A 19,425-nucleotide genomic window follows, 5' to 3' on the forward strand; every position below is an offset into this window, starting at 1 on the left:
TTAGGAGAGATCATTTGTAGACCAGGGCCTAACTTCATCACACGAGGGCAGCACTGTACTATTAATCTTAATTGCATGGTGTGCTATTAAAAGAAATCTACTTTAAGAAACATCTTAGTGTCAGGCTCGACTGTCTTCATACAGTAGGCTAATTCACTCCTTCTTATGTCCTATCATCAAGTACATGCTTATCTAAAGGTCTTCCTCATATTGTATATGCCATGGCAATATGAATATTCTTCCTAGAAGCACAAGTCCTGATGGTAAATACCAATTTGGCCAATATCCTCAATATTTTGAAAATCCAACCTGGTTTTTGCCTCCGCCTATGTTATGATTCCTTTACAATCACGTGTGATCGGTTTTGTCACATAGGTCATGTTTGTATGCCTGGACAGAACAGTAAGTGGTCCATTTAGAGCAGGGGTGGCCAACCTGTGGCTCGCCACGGCATGTGGAATGGCCCATGTGATGGAGCAAAAAAAAAAAAAAATAAGACTAAAAAAACAATTTAGGAAAGAAACAATACTAAACCCTTCACATTAAAAACACAACAGGGGAAACATATAGGATATTAACATACATTTTGAAAATGAACACAATTGTAATAACTTCTTTAACAATTGAAAACAAAATAAATCAAAAATGTCATTTTAATGTAATAATTTAAATTAAACGTATTCATCATTTGTTTTGTGAGCAGATGTTTTCAGCAATGAAGTTTGTTAAAAAGAAGTACAGATCTGTATTGAGAGATGCTCAAGCGGGCGCAGTCTGCTTCTAATACCAACCTCTAAAATCAATCCCAATATTGAGAAACTGGTTACTGAAAGCAAGTAAAAATGATATAGACATTTTAAATCCAGATTTCACATTTTTTCTTCTCTTGGTTATACAAATGTTTGTCATATTTTAATGTTTTTATTTGCCTGGTTTACTTTTGGCATTATTTCATTAAACCGGATGTAGGGGGGCAGTAGCACAGTGGCTCACCGATTTATTCAAACGCCTGAAAAAAAAGGTTGGCCACCCCTGATTTAGAGACTACTTGCAAATACTGTAGGTGTATTGCAGCAAATTCGAGACTGGAACTGCTCATCAATTAGGCTGCGTTCCCGCGGCGCTTGGCGAGGTGACTTGTATATATATATATATATATATATATATATATATATATATATAGAATAAGAGAACAGATGGCACACAAATACAAATGTAAGTAGGTACTAGTCCCATAAGTAAAGTATATAACAAGGCTCCTTACCATGCAGACCATGAGATCCAGAGAATCCAGGGAACACACAGTAAGGAAGAGGCAGCACACTTGGTAATGGTAAAAAAATTGTATTCAAAAGCAGGCACAATCACCGTGCAGCACTCCCTTGAGAAAGGTCCTGATATATACAGGTATATATATACTGTCATTAAGGTTATGGTGGGTAAAAAAAGTGACAAAAACCCTCCACAGTAAAGCATAAAGCAACTGTAAATATTACTGTATGCTCATTTGCATGTCTTAGACAGGTCTGCAACCCTGTCTTTCCCCATTGTCACCCAGCATACAGCGCTTCCACTGCAGCAAGGGATTCTGGGAAATGACATGCAAATGAGCACTCAGTGCCACCTTTTGTCTCAAGCTCGTATTACACAAGCCAATCCTCAAGCCAATGCATGCCGTTTTAAACACAGCTTTTAAACAGAGGCTGGGATGAGATGCAAAGCCATTAGACCCACTCACATACATGTTTCAACCTTGATGGGTATCATCAGTGTGAGGCTGGTCTTAATGGCTAGAGCAGGTTTGAGACTAGACTAGGTAATCACCACTGTCATTAAGGTTATGGTGGGTAAAAAAAGTGACAAAAACCCTCCACAGTAAAGCATAAAGCAACTGTAAATATTACTGTATGCTCATTTGCATGTCTTAGACAGGTCTGCAACCCTGTCTTTCCCCATTGTCACCCAGCATACAGCGCTTCCACTGCAGCAAGGGATTCTGGGAAATGACATGCAAATGAGCACTCAGTGCCACCTTTTGTCTCAAGCTCGTATTACACAAGCCAATCCTCAAGCCAATGCATGCCGTTTTAAACACAGCTTTTAAACAGAGGCTGGGATGAGATGCAAAGCCATTAGACCCACTCACATACATGTTTCAACATGCAAACATGAGCATGAGTGCTCATTTGCATGTCATTTCCCAGAATCCCTTGCTGCAGTGGAAGCGCTGTATGCTGGGTGACAATGGGGAAAGACAGGGTTGCAGACCTGTCTAAGACATGCAAATGAGCATACAGTAATATTTACAGTTGCTTTATGCTTTACTGTGGAGGGTTTTTGTCACTTTTTTTACCCACCATAACCTTAATGACAGTGGTGATTACCTAGTCTAGTCTCAAACCTGCTCTAGCCATTAAGACCAGCCTCACACTGATGATACCCATCAAGGTTGAAACATGTATGTGAGTGGGTCTAATGGCTTTGCATCTCATCCCAGCCTCTGTTTAAAAGCTGTGTTTAAAACGGCATGCATTGGCTTGAGGATTGGCTTGTGTAATACGAGCTTGAGACAAAAGGTGGCACTGAGTGCTCATTTGCATGTCATTTCCCAGAATCCCTTGCTGCAGTGGAAGCGCTGTATGCTGGGTGACAATGGGGAAAGACAGGGTTGCAGACCTGTCTAAGACATGCAAATGAGCATACAGTAATATTTACAGTTGCGGTATATATATATATATATACACAAACATACAAGTCTCCGCTCACGCAAACGCGCGGGCACACACGCTCACCAGTGCTTAGATAAACAATTTTTTTAAACTTCCTAGTGCGCTCAGCTTCCCCTGCAGCGTCCCCCCCGCCTGCGAAAATTTAAAGGACACCCGGCGCTCATGCTTGGAGAGCTCTCCAAGCATGAGCGCGCTCAGCGCCAGCGGGGACAAAGCCTTAGGCTTGTGCCGTTGTTTGTGAATACGCCAATAGATTATTATTTTTGAAATACTTGCCTCGTGTTACGTGTATGTTGCACTTAACTTCTGAAGCACCCACTTATTTAAATCTGAAAAATAATTAGAACCATACTACAAGAATATAAGAGGGGTATAGAAAAGGGATAATTTCCAAAATACAGCTCACTCGAGAAGAGCAGAGAAACAAATTACAGAATACAATCAAATCAACTGCAGTATCAGACTCTAAAGGGAAAGAGAAACATATCTTAAATACTCACGTAATTCTAATGTCGCTATTAATCCCAAAGCGACAAGTGCTTCATTTTGCATTATTACATGTTCACTGGTTGCCATGGTGACCAAGTGCTTGATGCCACCACTCTCAACAATGGTTCTAATGACATCCTACGGTAAATAAAAAGCAAGCATGGGTAGAAACCAGATGCAGAAGTTGTTAGTAGACAATCAATAACATTTAAAAATGCCAAATGTCTCTCAAACAGAACACTACATTAAAAATAAAAATAAATGTAGGTTTAAAACTGATAAAATAATCAGTACAGTTTAAGGGTTATGTGTGTCTGTACATTACATGCACTAGTATTTTCACAACGGAAATTGTTAGAATTACACTTGCTGTTTCATGCTTTTAACACTGTACAGACAACCAGAGGAAACGACAAAACTCAGAAACAAACATGGGTGATTGAGAGTGTGTGTGTGTGTGTGTGTGTGAATATATACATATACACATATACAGATACACAGATACACACACACAAATCGATCCACTGCTGGAACACGTTGCTGTAACAAAGTTTCTGATTTCATCCTCCTAGCTTTCTTGCGATCAACGTCTTGGTCTATTAATCTTCCTTGGAATTTAGTTGATTGTAATCTTTCCCCAACAATGGTAATTTCTACTTGCGATATGCCTGACCCTGTGCCTTCTTAATTTCTTCACCCAGTTGATGTCAAAGACTTTTGTTTGGTTTTGAACCCATACATTCTTTTCCCTGTCTCTTCAGGTAATACACAGCATACATCTCTCCATACTGTACTTCGAGTTGTCTGAAGCTTCTGTATTATCTTTGCATTTAGGGTATAAGTTTCACATCCATACATGAGCACAGGCATAATACACTGGTCTAAAACTTTCTTCTTGAGGCACAGTGGAAGGTTCCCTTGTCTTGTTTCATCCAAATGTGTTCCATCCCATCTTTATTTTCCTGTGGATTTCATTCAGAAGGCTTCCCATCCATTGTTATTTGCCAGACAAGGTATTGTATTGTATGTCTTTATTTATATAGCGCCATTAATGTACATAGCGCTTCACAGTAGTAATACATGTGGTAATCAAATAAATAACAGATCATGGGAATAAGTGCTTTAGACATAAAAGTAACATTAAAGAAGAGGAGTCCCTGCCCCGAGGAGCTTACAGTCTAATTGATAGGTAGGGAGAACGTACAGAGACAGTAGGAGGAAGTTCTGGTAAGTGCGTCTGCAGGGGGCCAAGCTTTACGTATCATGTGTTCAGAATATCCACAGTGCTATTCATATGCTTCTTTAAGCAAGTGTGTCTTAAGGTGGGTCTTAAAGGTGGATAGAGAGGATGCTAGTCGGGTACTGAGGGGAAGGGCATTCCAGAGGTGTGGGGCAGTCAGTGAAAAAGGTTTAAGGCGGGAGAGGGCTTTAGATACAAAGGGGGTAGAAAGAAGACATCCTTGAGAAGAACGCAAGAGTCTGGATGGTGCATAACGAGAAATTAGGGCTGAGATGTAAGGAGGGGCAGAATAGTGTAAAGCTTTAAAAGTGAGGAGAAGAATGGAGTGTGAGATGCGGGATTTGATAGGAAGCCAGGAGAGGGATTTCATGAGGGGAGATGCTGAGACAGATCTAGGAAAGAGTAGAGTGATTCTGGCAGCAGCGTTTAGGATAGATTGTAGGGGAGACAGGTGAGAGGCAGGAAGGCCGGACAGCAGGAGGTTACAGTAATCAAGACGGGAGAGAATGAGGGCCTGAGTCAGAGTTTTAGCAATCGAGCAAGAGAGGAAAGGGCGTATCTTTGTTATATTGCGGAGGAAAAAGCAACAAGTTTTAGAAATGTTTTGAATGTGAGGGGTGAATGTGAGAGAGGAGTCGAGTGTGACCCTTAGGCAGCTTGCTTGGGCTACTGGGTGAATGATCGTAGTTCCAACAGTAATGTGGAAGGAGGTAGTAGGGCCAGGTTTGGGAGGAAGTATGAGGAGTTCTGTTTTAGCCATGTTGAGTTTAAGGCAGCAGACGGCCATCCAGGATGACATAGCAGAGAGACATTCAGAAACTTTGGTTTGTACAGCAGGTGTAAGGTCGGGTGTTGAGAAGTATATTTGTGTGTCGTCAGCATAGAGGTGATAATTAAACCCAAAAGATGTTATTAGGTCACCCAGAGAGAGTGTGTACAGAGAAAAGAGAAGAGGTCCTGGGACAGAGCCCTGGGGTACCCCCACAGAGAGATCAATAGAGGAGGAGAAGGTGTTAGCAGAAGAGACACTGAAAGTACGATGGCGGATGTAGGATGAGATCCAAAATAGAGCTTTGTTCCGAATACCAAGAGTATGGAAAATGTGAAGGAGAAGAGGGTGGTCCACGGTGTCAAATGCTGCAGAGAGGTTGAGTAATATGAGCAGAGTGTAATGACCTCTGTCTTTGGCAGCATGGAGGTCATCAGTTATTTTAGTGAGGGCTGTTTCCGTGGAGTGAGCAGTGCGGAAGCCAGATTGTAGAGGGTCTAGGAGAGAATAGGTGTTGAGAAAATGGAGCAAGCGAGAGTATACAAGACGTTCAAGGAGTTTAGAGGCAAAAGGCAGGAGGGAGACAGGTCGATAGCTAGAAAGACAGGTAGGGTCAAGCTTGCTGTTTTTGAGTAATGGTATGACTGTTGCATGTTTGAAGGAGGATGGAAAGGTTCCAGAGCAGAGGGAGGAGTTAAAAATGTGTGTGAGCGTAGGGATTATAGTAGGACCAAGAGGTTTTATGAGATGGGAGGGAATGGGGTCAAGAGGGCAAGTGGTAGAGGGAGAAGAGGCGATCAACAGCGACACATCCTCCTCTGAGACAGTGGAAAAAGAGTCAAGGAAGGCAGGAGGAGAGTTAGGAAGAGGTGTAGGATGGGAGGAAGAAACAGAGGGGATGTTCTGACGTATGGATTCCACCTTTTCCTTAAAATAGTCAGCAAAGTCCTGAGCGGAGATGGAGGAAGGAGGGGCAGCTGAGGGTGGTTTGAGTAGAGTATCAAAGACAGAGAACAGTCGGTGTGGGTTAGACTTGTGCATGTTGATTAGTGAGGAAAAGTAGGCTTGTTTAGCTTGCGAGAGGGCAGAGTTGAAACAAGATAGCATAAATTTGTAGTGAAGGAAGTCTGCGAGAGTATGAGATTTCCTCCAGAGGCGTTCAGAGGAATGAGTGGAGGAACGCAGCATGCGCGTGTGGGAATTTAGCCAGGGTCTAGGGTTAGAAGGGCGAGGGCAGTAGACAACTTTTGACGACTTCAGTTCTATTCCGTTCATTTCGATGTAGAGTCGACTAATGCTGAAATTCATATGGAGGCCCCACTTTCTTACTTCGGCGAGCTGATCGATTTGTTGCTGGAGGTCTTCTGGACTTGTGGCAAAAAAAATAATGTCTTCTGCAAATCGAAGGTGACTCAAATATTCCATTTATTTTGATCCCTTTTTTCTCCCAATTCAATGTCTGGAACAATTCTTTACGTGTTGCTGTGAAAAGCTTAGGTAACATGGTATCTACCTGTCACACTCCCTTGCTGCTCTTTATCTTGCTAGTATTGTTACTTATATCAACGTACGCTTCAACACTATCGTCTAAATGTATTTAAAACACACACACACAAGACTGAATGTAAAACTAGTGTCTGAATTGTAACCTGACCTTCGATTTACTGTGCCGTATGAGAGCCGAGAGCAGCCTGTTGGATTCTCCCATAACACCTGCATGGTCCTTGGCTTCACACCATTCCACCAAGCGCTCCACCAACGTGACATTCTTTCCCAACTGTTCAGCAGCCTCAGCTACAGAAAAACAAGAGTTCTAAAAGTAACTTAAGTAATGTACAATGTTTAGTTAAACCCTTTGCTGGAAGCTACAATACCTGATATGTTGAAAAACACATTTGATATTAACTCCTTCAGTGGCAGAGGGATGGGAAGTGCAATGATTTGCAGGCCCCATTTGCCGCATATGGTTTAATAGTCACCTTTTAATAAACTTCCTTATGCTCTGTAGGGTAACAAAATTATAGTTTTCTGTTTATAGAAATATTTGTTCCCTCTCGTGTGACTCAACATTTATAGCAAAAAAATGTGTACATAAATGAAAGCAACATTCCCCTCCAGAGGTATATAGGAGTTTAACTCATACAGTATGTTAGTAATATCTTGCCCCATAAGCACGTCCTGCTTTTTTGAAATGTTTATTTTTTATATATAACTTCTGTTCAATGGAGAGAAGGAAGAAAAATCAATGTTATATAAAAACAACAGGAGGCAAAATTCAGGTTACAATATCATAAGTACAGTATGGAACAAAGCTCTGTTACATAGATACAGCAGATAAGTATCCATGTTAACTGAATAAACTGTTACGACATACATATTTTGTATTTTAGTTCCCCTTTTATTTGTTTTAAAGTTTATTTTTTTCTCCCTTTTTTAAATCCTTCATAATTTAGCATGGGAGGGGGAAGTGGAATACAGAAAGAGGAAATGTAGGGCACGAGAGGATTTAGAGCACCACCAATTATAATGATCACACGTTGTATACATCACAGAAATGTATTTTTGGATGTTCTGCGGCTTTTTATCTAGCGATGGCTAGCTTAGCTATTTGAGTGGTGCCTCAATATTGGAGCCAGGGGTTTCAGATGTTCTCGTATTTAGGTAGGGGGTCACCCAGGTAGGCTGGTCTTTTTTCATCAAGGCAATGTTCCAGATTTTGTTAATGAGAGGGGTGGGGCGCGTGGCTAATTTCCACTTTTTTGCTATAGCACAGAGTGGCAATTCATATATTATCAATAAGAGTTTGAGAGTATCTATGTTTTTGTGTGGCTTGTCTAGCATGGCAATAGATGGGCCCTTATGCATGTCCAAATCCGTAACCGCCAATACATTTCTTCGATATTCTGTTGGGCAACAGGACACAGAGTGCAAATATATCAATGAACATATCAATATAGAAAAAGAAAGGAGAAACAAGACAGTGCAATATTGCAATAATGATATTCAAAAACTGGAATGTATGATGTTGCACTCACATACATGCTCCAGATGAAATTCAGGCGTTGGGGTTATTATTAGTAACCAACTCTTGTAGTGATCTCAGAATTGTTTGCAGACACCCATCACAGCATAATTGGTCAATGCCAGTGGAGAAGAGGGGGTGGGGGGTGGGGGAGGGGATTCCCACATAGAAGGAAACAAAGCAACAATAGTGAAGATTGATTTATAAATTAATATTACAAAGTAAAGCACTTACATAAGCAGCTTTGGGAAGAGCATTCAGAAGACTTCTGATAGAACTGATTGAGCTTCTGATAGAAGCCCCCGAGGAAGCTTGTACAGGAGCTAAACGCGTAGGGCGGAGCTTGCACTGAACATCTGCACCGGGGTGATCGGTACTGGAGAGCTGCAGGTGATTTCTTGGCATCTTCCCCCGTTTGGTTACATTACCTGCTCTGACGGCTGTGGAGCAAAAGCAACGGAGGAGGGGTGCTGCTGTTTGCTTTTCCTGTACGACTCAGGGTGGTCTGAATGCTCTTCCCAGAGCTGATTATGCAAGTGCTTTTCTTTGTGATATTAATTTATGAAGCAATCTTCACTATTGTTGCTTTGTTCCCTTCTATGTGGGAATCTCCCCCCTTTCTAACCCCCCCCTCACCCCCTCTTCTCCACTGGCATTGACAATTATGCTGTGATGGGTGTCTGGAAACAATTCAGAGATTACTACAAGAGTTGGTTACTTATAATAACCCCAACGCCTGAATTTCATTTGGAGTATGTGAGTGCAACATCACACATTCCATTTTTTTTTTATATCATTATTACAATATCTTTTTTCCCCCCTCTCTTTTTCTATATTTATATGTTTTTGGATATATTTGCGCCCTGTGCCCTGTTGCCCATCTCTGTTTCTGGACTTGGAGAGTCCTTCTTGGGAGCTGCATTATTTCCAAGGACGGGGTAATTATATATTTATTCATATGTCACCACTCATCCCAAGTCTTATACCCACTTTATATTACTTCACAGTGCAATTTGCGCTTGCACTATTTGTTTGTATGCTTCTATATTCTGTGTCACTCAAAAACAAATGGAAGGTACTACTGTACGGTTTAGTATTTAACAAAGGTTACCGAAAACAATGATCTTTCCCCTCATAAAACATACATTTACCTTGTGCATCTATTAACATTCGTAATGTTCCCAGTAACTTAAACTGTACTGGAGGCATTTCAGATCTGAGAAATTTTAACACTTCTTCTGCCACTCCTGCAGACAGCATCTTTGCTTTATTCACAACTACAAAAAAATAAAAAAAAATATGTGATGAGAATACTTTCATTTCTGAACAAATTGAAGTTGCGTTTCGATCACATGCACCTCATTTTCTGTACACAAAATGTACTGGAAATACAGATGTTACAAGACTTCACGTCTTCAGTGCTGCGGTCGTAGTACCGAAGGATTAATGCTGCGAGAGGTCCCATTCAATCGCATGGACCCCGCCCCCCGCGGCACGATTACGACAGACACTTTCCCCAGGGCTGCAGGCTTGTTTGTTCGTCTGCGGTGCTGCACACACAGAAGTATATGCAATGTTACTTGTGCACTTTCAGCAGGAACAAAATGTGTGCCCCTTATTACTTGATAAGCCATTTGATTTGTTTTAGATCCATTCTTTAGTAGGAAAAATAATTATAACCTTTCAGGAGTTGCATATATTTTCCAATGTTTTATTCATCACTAACTATACAATGTTTTATTCTTTTAGAAAATACAGTAAATCACAAAAGTAGAAATGGATTCGGTTTCACTTCACCATAAATACATTTGCCTTTATTTTTAAACCCAGATCACATTATTGAGAAATTCTCGTTAAAACCCCAGCTGTTTTTTTGTGACTCTTACAACTGACTACCATTGTGCCTTTCTAACAGATTTTGAAGTCTGCTTCAATAATAAAAACTAGGGAAATGCAGCTAGATTTAATGATTAGACAACAACACCAATATTTATTGCACATACCTCAATATTGGTTAGTGTGCATTTTTGGGACTGTTGGTGAAAAATGAAAACACACACACACACACACACACACACACACACACACACACACACACACACACACACACACACACACACACACACACACGAACGACATATCTTTATTAACCAAATGATAGTCAACATTTTTCCTTTTATAACTATCGCAAGTTGCTAGAATGATTTTTGTTGGATTTCTTAGAATATAAATAGAATATAACTATTTTTGATGTATGTATGTATGTATGTATGTTCTCAATAAAAAAGCTGGGTTGCAGGGTTTACTATACACTGTACAGTGGAGGGGTTTTGTCACTTTTTTACCCACTGTAACATATATAATGTGGGGTTGAAACCTATTTCAATTTCACATTACAAAGCCAGTATAACCGGCCTCACACACTGTAGAGACCCATAAAGGTCGAAACTTTAGGTGTTACTGGCTATACACTTCTTTAACCCAGGCTGTGCTGAAAAGCTGTGTAATACAGCAGGTATATGCTTATAGGGCTCCATGTTAATATGGACGTGCTCATTTGTGTGTCATTTCCCAGAATCCCTGGCTGAAGTGGAAGCATTGTACAGTATGCAGAGAATGGTGAGAAGCAGGGTTGCAGACCTGTCCGAGATGTGAATGTGCCCACAAGTGATATTTTTATTTGCTATTCCCTCAAAAGAAAACATTCTTGTTAAAAAAAAACCCCCCACTAAGAAACCAATTTGCAACTTTTGTGCCAATAAACACCCACCTTCAAATACATCTATTAAATATACTGTATATGGTCAGAGAACAAATTGAAATGCCACCTTTTAATTAAAAATATATATATATATTTTAAATTTACAGGTTAAAGTTGCCCTACTGTACATATTTTGTTTTGCTAATTCTGGCCCACAGAAAATTAACATAGTACACTGAATAATGCTGTAACGTACAGTATGCAATTGCTAAAATGTTAATGTGGTCAGAGTAGGATTCCTTAGGGGCACAACAGTAGTGCAGGCAACCAGTGGTTATTCTTGAAAATAACCCATAGTGTTTTGGGTCTCTCTTCTGTAAGTAAAAGCTTTATGTAGCAAGAAGGGAAAACGTGTCCTTATTATTGCTTTACATTGCAAAGCATTTGTTTTCATGGGGCCAGTCTGGAACAAGAAATGTAACTACAGGCCACATACGGAAGAGAAACTGCAGAATGCACCCTCATATTTCTTACCAGGAATGGCCAGGTTTCGCAGGGCACTAAGAGCTGCATGCTGTACGGTTACATTGCCATCTTCCACGTGTCTGTCTAGAAGATCCACAAGCTTCTGCACAATGCCATTGTCCACCATGTGAATACAGTTTCCATCTGAATAAAAAAAACAGATTGCATTTAATCCCACGCAGCTTGCAAGCCATGCTTGACAGCGGTCCTGCACAAGGATGCCTAAGCAGACACTTACTAGGCCAAGTATTTACAAATATGACAGCTAATGAGCAATTCAAGGTGCAGTCTCACAGTATGAGTATTTCAATAATTAAAAAAAAGTTTGATAAAAACTTTTACTGAACTGAAGTTTAGCGTCTGTTTTACCTCTCTCGTACCTGCCTTGGATTGTAATTGGTTCTCTGACATGTAGATGGTTTTCAGTTGGACTACTGTGTCACTTTAGGGTGGATCAACCAACAAAGACAAGTCCCAAATGTACAGATGAGAACAAATCAAACTTTGGAGACTTCAGAAAAATGAGTATTTTAAAACCATTTTTTTAGTTACTTAAAATAAAAAAAAACGGCAGCTTGGACTGCTGCTTTATTTCCCTCCCGCCCTCCCCTCTTTTAATATGTGCATCAATACAATCCACACAATAAGTAATTAGCTAAGTTGCCGATCAATCGGCGAAGATTCGGCTAAGGAGTTCACAAAATGGCTGTCAGTGTAGCAGAAGAGGACCAACGATACAAAGTTCTGTGGGGAAGATTATATGGCGCTATACAAATAAAGACAGACATACATATATACATGTGAGCAGGCAGTCACTAGATACAATTGGTGTACTGCTACAGCGAGGGCAGGGCTCTAAAATAGGGTGTGCCAGAGCCTGTTTCAGAAGAGAAAAAGGGTGTGACTTTGTAAATGGTTGCTATAGAAACAAAAGATGCTTGTTACATTATAATACAATAAAAATGTAATTCAAAGTTGTTTAAAAAAATGAAACAAGTAATTTCTCATAGTACAGAACTGATTTATTTAAAAAAAAAAACATGTAGAATTTTGCTTGGTCTGCAGCTTTAGAGGACAACATGAACTAATACTAGTGACATACTTAGTAGGTTAAAAATAATTGATGGACTCTGAACAATTAGACAATTTGAAACTATTCAGTGAAGTATTTTAAATAATATACTTCCTAAAGCTGCAGACCAAGCAATATCTTAAGTGTGTGTGTTTTTTTTTTAAATAAATCAGTTCTGCACAATAAGAAAATACTTGTAGCATTAAAAAAATACTCTGAATGACATTTTTAATGTATTATAATGTAACAAGCCTTTTTTGTTTCTATAGCAACCATTTACAAAGTCACAGATACTGAGTCAATACTCCTCTACAACCATTTAGTAAACCCCCAAGCCAAATCTTCGTCGATCAATCACAGGAGAACGGTTCGATCGTAAACTTCGCTAATTACTTATTGTGTGGATTGTATTGATGCACATATTAAAGGGGTTAAAAAAAAAACAGTACTTGGACTGCTGCTTTAAGCTTTTAACCAAATGCATTGCAGTGGTTTGATCTTTTCCTAATGTCTTTTGTGAGATGACTGGTTGTAAACTGTTGTATATAAAAGTGAACTCTTAGATTAAGGAGGTTCTGCAGAAAAACAAGAATTAATAGATTAGGTTTTTATTAAACGGAGACAGGTACTCATTTATATACAAGAAGAAAATAAGGGTAAATGTACACTAATGGTGATTGAATATTTCATAGCGCACACACACACACACACACACACACACACACACACACACACACACACACACACACACACACACACACACACACACACACCAATCCTGCTTTGTTTAAAAGCAGGGGGTTTCCGGAGCTGAATTGTGTTAATTTCAGCTACGTGGACCCCCTGCTTCCAAAAGATACATACCTCCGTAGGGTGTGCCGTTGCATCTCTAGCTGGGCTGTGTGTGGGGAACATACTGGCGGCTTAAATGTCAAACGGGACAATAGGAAGCTCTGATGTCATCCCTTGCAGCTTCCTATTGGCCCGCGTGACCAAGACCTTAAAACCACCGGAGCTGCTACCAGTACCCACTACAGCTGTAAGTATCTTGGGGAGCAGGGGGTCCCCGGAGATGAAAGTAAGGTTCGGCTGCGGAGACCCCGTTTCCCACCTATTTAGAACACTAAAAAAAAAAAAAACACGTTCTGCTGCTTTAAAGAGGTTAATAACTTAGTTGAGTCTATTAAGTCCATCACTGTCATTATTTCAATGTAGTCTTAAGTGGGATGGTACTTCAAATGTGGATTTGTGTGTCTAAGGTGTTACATAGTTACATAGTAGATGAGGTTGAAAAAAGACGTAGATCCATCAAGTTCAACCTATGCTAAATTTAGACAACAGATACTTTATTCTATATCTATACTTACATATTGATCCAGAGGAAGGCAAACAAAAAACCCCATTAAGGGGAAAAATTCATTCCTTCCTGACTCCAAGAATTGGCAATCGGATTAATCCCTGTATCAACATCCTTCCCATGTATACTTATTTGGTATATCCCTGTATACCTTTCCCATCTAAAAAGATGTCCAACCTTTTATTGAACAAATCTATTGTATCTGCCATCACAGTCTCCATGGGTAATGAATTCCACATTTTAACTGCCCATACTGTAAATAATCCTTTTTGTTGCTGGTGAAATCTCCTTTCCTCCAACCTAAGGGATGGCCCGAGTCCTTTGTATTGCCCGTGGGATGAATAGTTCTTTTCAAAGCTCCTTGTATTGTCCCCGAATATATTTGTATATAGTTATCATATCCCCTCTTAGACGCCTCTTTTCTAATGTAAATAAATCTAATTTAGTTAGCCTCTCCTCATAAGTTAGAATGTCCATCCCTTTTATTAATTTGGTGGCTCTTCTCTCCACTCTCTAGTTCCATAATGTCTTTTCTTAGGATTGGTGCCCAAAATTGTACTCCATATTCAAGGTATGGTCTTACTAATGCTTTGTAAAGGGACATAATTATGTTTTCTTCCCTTCCATCCATTGCCCGTTTGATGCAAGATAAGATCATGTTTGCCTTTGCAGCTACTGCATGACATTGGGCACTATTGCTAAGCCTGCTGTCTACAAGCACTCATAAATCCTTCTCCATCAAGGATTCACCCAATATATCTCCATTTAATTTGTAAGTCGCCTTTTTATTCTTGCATCCCAAATGCATAACCTTACATTTATCTGTATTAAACCTCATCTGCCATTTACCTGCCCACGTTTCCAGTCTCTCCAAGTCCTTCTGAAGAGAAATTACATCCTGCTCTGATTCTATTACCTTACACAATTTAGTATCATCAGCAAAGATGGAGACTTTGCTCTCGATCCCAACCTCAAAGTCATTAATAAACAAGTTAAAAAGCAGGGGTCCCAGTACCGATCCCTGAGGTACTCCACTCACGACTTTAGCCCAACCTGAAAAAGTTTCATTTATGACAACCCTCTGTTGTCTGTCCTTTAACCAGTTTTCAATCCAGGTGCATATATTATTACTGAGTCCAATTTTCTTTATTTTGTACACCAACCTCTTGCGTGAAACCGTATCAAAAGCCTTTGCAAAATCTAAGTAGACCACATCAATTGCATTACCCTGGTCTAAATTCCTACTTACCTCCTCAAAGAAACAAATAAGGTTAGTTTGGCAAGATCTATCCTTCATAAATCCATGCTGACTATTACTAATAATTTTGTTTTCCATTAGGTATTCCTGAATATTATCCCGTATTAAACCTTCAAGTAGTTTCCCTACTATTGAAGTCAGGCTTACAGGTCTGTAATTTCCCAGGTGTGATCTAGCTCCCTTTTTAAATATAGGCACCACATCTGCTTTACGCCAATCTTGTGGTACTGAGCCTGTGGAAATGGAGTCCTTGAATATTAAATATAATGGTTTGGCTATTACTGAGCTTAACTCCTTGAGAACTCTTCGATGAATGCCATAAGGTGCCTTATTTACTTTAATTTTTTCAAGTCGCTTATGAACTTCTTCCTCAGTTAACCAATTGTTCATTAATACGGAGGTTGTGGCTTCCTCCTGCGGCACTACTATTGAACTTGATTCTTCCCTGTAAACACAGAGGCAAAGAATTTGTTTAATACCTCAGCTTTTTCCTTATCTCCAATAATCTGCCTACCCATCTCAAACTGAAGGGTCCTAAATTTTCTTTTCTCATTTTTTTTATTATTAAGGTACTTAAATAACTTTTTAGGGTTGACCTTACTTTCTATTGCAATCCTTTTTTCATTATCCATTTTTGCTAATTTGATTGCCCTTTTGCAATTTTTGTTACATTCCTTATAATTCTGATACGATGTCTCTGTCCCTTCTGACTTAAAGAATTTAAACGCCTTCCTCTTTTTGTCCATTTCCTCCCCTACCTGTTTATTTAGCCACATTGGTTTTGACTTATTTCTTTTATACTTATTACCCAAGGGTATACATTGATAAGTGTGCTTTTCTAACAATGTTTTAAAGACTGCCCATTTATCTTCTACATTTTTCCCTGCAAAAACATCATCCCATTGTATTAGTACTAGATTAGACCTCAGTTTATTAAAATCTGCCTTTCTAAAGTTTAAGGTCTTTGTTGAACCCAATAAATCTATTTTTTGGTAATTTATTTCAAATGAGACCATGTTATGATCACTGTTACCCAAATGTTCCAGGACTTGAATATTTGTTATTACTTCTATATTGTTTGATATCACCACATCCAGACTTGCCCCTCTCCTGGTTGGTTCCTCAATAATTTGGGTCATATAATTGTCTTTAAGCATCTCCAAAAACCTGTTTCCTTTTGTTGTAATGCTAATCTCATTGCCCCAGTCTATGTCTGGATAATAAAAATCTCCCATTATGCAAACATGACCCAGTTTTGATGCCTTCTCCATTTGCAAAAGTATTTTAGCTTCCTCAATCTCGCAGATATTTGGTGGTTTATAGCATATTCCCACAAACATTTTCTTTATACTTTTACCTCCACTGCTAATTTCTATCCACAAAGTCTCTACATTTTAATCATTCCCTTCATAAACATCATCCCTTATAATAGGTTTTAGATCCGGTTTAACATATAAACATACTCCACCTCCCCTTCTATTTGTTCGATCTTTCCGAAAAAGAGAATACCCCTTTAAATTAACTTCATCCCACCATGTTTCAGTAATGCCTGTGATACCATACTGCTCCCTTGTAGCTATTAATTCAAGCTCCCCCATTTTATCTGTCAGGCTTCTTGCATTAGCAAGCATGCATTTAAGTTTTTGTCAGCCTGTACTATTATCTTATCTGCTCCTTCCTTTCTGCGCCCACTTGGTTTAGTCTTTAGAAGTTTTCTAGTATTATCTGTATTTACTATGGGTGTCTCACTGCTTGTCAAACTCGCACTTGCCCCCATTCTACCTCCATACCACCTTGTATCCTCCTCTATTCCATTTAGTTCATTATCTGTTTCATTCCCCTCCCCCCTCCATCCTCCATCCTAGATACATCCAAGCTGTAAAACGGAATTCCTAGTAGTAACACAATGTTCATGTAAATGGACAGCAGAACTATACTGCCATGAATGTAAACTATTTGGTGCCCAAGAGCCAATAAATCAAACATTAATACAGCATGTTCCTTACCATTTCTTGCAAAGTTTGCAATAGCCAGGGCCCCCGCAAGTTGCAACTGATGGTTGTTGGAAGGAAGCCACGAGAGAACCCTTTGAAAGACGCTGCCTTTTCCACTTTCAAACAACTTCTGCATGGACTCATCTATCAAAAGATAACAATATGTAGTAATTCTGTACTGACCGAGCCATAGCATTTCAGCATTACAAACTGTATGCACACATCATGTCACCGAGTAAAATTAAGACTACATTTTTGCACAGTGAAGAGTAAATAAATCCTGAAGTTATGCTCCTCTGAGAAGTGTCATTTATACCAACATTCTAGTCTAAACAAAGTTATTACATCTTGTCATGTATTCAGACCTGAAAAATAATAATATGTGTAATACAGGAACGCATCGTAAATTAGTATGTATAATTATTCACAACAATGTCATGTCACAGATCAAAAACAAGAGCTTCACAGACAGGGAAAAAAAAAAACCCCAATACAGAAAAGACGTTAGTCCATCTACTGCTCTTCTTACCTGGTATCAAAAACATAAATGTGTCTAATGATTAAAATGTTACATGCTACACTTGCCTCCAAGAAGTAGTAACACCATGAGATCAGATGCCGTTTTCAGCTCTGCAATATCCTCTTCTTTTTCACTGTTCACAGTGTGATGGACTATATCGAGTAAGCACTCTACCAGGCCTGCTTCTACCAACTGCAGTTTGATTGAATCTGCAAAATGCCACAAACATGGAAATCATTATTGATGTAGTGATAAACATTACAAATTTGTGAGGACATACTTATTTAGCCATGAGGGACCATTTCTTCTGTGAGACAAATCAGTTAACACAACAGTGACAAAGTTACACTTCAAAAAACCTAAAAAAAAAATTAAATTAAAAAAATAAAAATAAAAAAAAACAGCAGAGGGAGCAGTGTTTCTGCCATGGATTGTGGCTTATGCCTGCTCCCTCAGCTGCTTATAAAGGAGCAATTCCCCCACCAAGGTCCCCCCGTTCGTACAAAGCTAAACCACATTAATATTAGTTCCGGGGACCCCCTGGCTCCCGAGATACATACCGGGAAGACTAGTTCCAGTTGTGTTAATTCCCCAGATCACACTGGCCAATAGGAAGCTGCAACGGATGACGTCGCAGCTTCCTATTGGCCTAGGTGACACGGGAGACTTCAAAAGCCATTTCCCCCCTGGAGACTGTCAGCACTCCCCAGAGCGGAAAATAACGAGCTTTAGCTCCGGAAACCCCCCTCATCCATTGTTGTAAAATAAAAAAATTAAAAAGTGGGGTGGGCAGGAGTGAGGATAAAAAAAATATATAACAAAGGAGTAGTGAGAACCGCTTACCAACAGCTGCACTGATCAACATTACAGTAGCTCCCAATGTAAGAAGAGAAGTGGGACAGAATGAATCAGCAAACTGGCATTGAGTACAGTATATCATATTGCCCATCAGTAGTGGACAGCTATACCAAACTCACACCCCACAATGCCTTGCTGCTGTGGATGCAGGGAGTGACTTTGGAATCTCTTGCTCTAATTGACAGCTATAACACCTACGCTGAGGTGCAGTTTGGGGCCTACGTTTGTAGCCCCCACACAGGCTCAGGATCTGCCTCGGATCCGCCCCTGCATATTTTTTGAGGCGTAACACTTCACGACACCTTACGATCACCGAGGGGTTCCCTAACCCCCTGTTGGGAATCACTGCTCTAGAGCTGGACTGCAGCATTCACAACTTTGCGATCTCACCAATTACTGAGATAATTGACGCGAGTCAGCACCGGAGAGACCCCCTGCTTACCTCATGCTAAAAGAAAATGCGGGGTCAAAATGGGGTGTCATTCCCCTTGGTATGTTCCTTTAAGAAATAACCATGAACGAATCAGCTGGTGACGTAAAAAGATTTTCACACAACTTAAAAAAATGACAATGCTACCATAACATGGAGTAATTAAAGTAAGCATTGCAACTTCTGATTCACATATCCTGATAACCAAACCTGAATGACGACAGGCAAAGCAGAATGTAGCTACATAAATAGAAGACCGCTTCCCAATTAACAAATATGTTGGGTTCAAAATGTTGTATTCTTTGAATGCAAACAATGTATTTTGTATAAACACTCCTCCTGTGAAGATACTAATTGGCCAGAAATTGCCTTAGCTTAGACCTTTATGTTATATTGTAAAGCAAATGTTAAACCTTTATTTCAGTGTAGTACTTCAAAAACGTGGGGGGCGGGGTTTAGTG

General features: G+C 39.7%; 1 protein-coding gene across 5 annotated transcripts in view; it reads right to left on the minus strand.

The window, feature by feature from the left end:
• RAP1GDS1 (Rap1 GTPase-GDP dissociation stimulator 1) overlaps window positions 1–19,425 on the minus strand; it is a 139,597-nt gene that overhangs the window by 8,535 nt on the left and 111,637 nt on the right. For all 5 annotated transcript variants that reach the window (XM_075609671.1, XM_075609661.1, XM_075609685.1 and 2 more), the window contains 6 exons: window positions 17,742–17,885; window positions 17,169–17,300; window positions 11,485–11,619; window positions 9,401–9,526; window positions 6,882–7,021; window positions 3,230–3,356 (listed from right to left, as the gene is read on the minus strand). In XM_075609671.1, the coding sequence (XP_075465786.1) occupies window positions 3,230–3,356; window positions 6,882–7,021; window positions 9,401–9,526; window positions 11,485–11,619; window positions 17,169–17,300; window positions 17,742–17,885 (804 nt within the window). The remainder of the gene's footprint in view (window positions 1–3,229; window positions 3,357–6,881; window positions 7,022–9,400; window positions 9,527–11,484; window positions 11,620–17,168; window positions 17,301–17,741; window positions 17,886–19,425) is intronic.

The sequence above is a fragment of the Ascaphus truei genome, chromosome 1 (assembly GCF_040206685.1).
Source record: "Ascaphus truei isolate aAscTru1 chromosome 1, aAscTru1.hap1, whole genome shotgun sequence".
Classification (NCBI taxonomy): domain Eukaryota; kingdom Metazoa; phylum Chordata; class Amphibia; order Anura; family Ascaphidae; genus Ascaphus; species Ascaphus truei.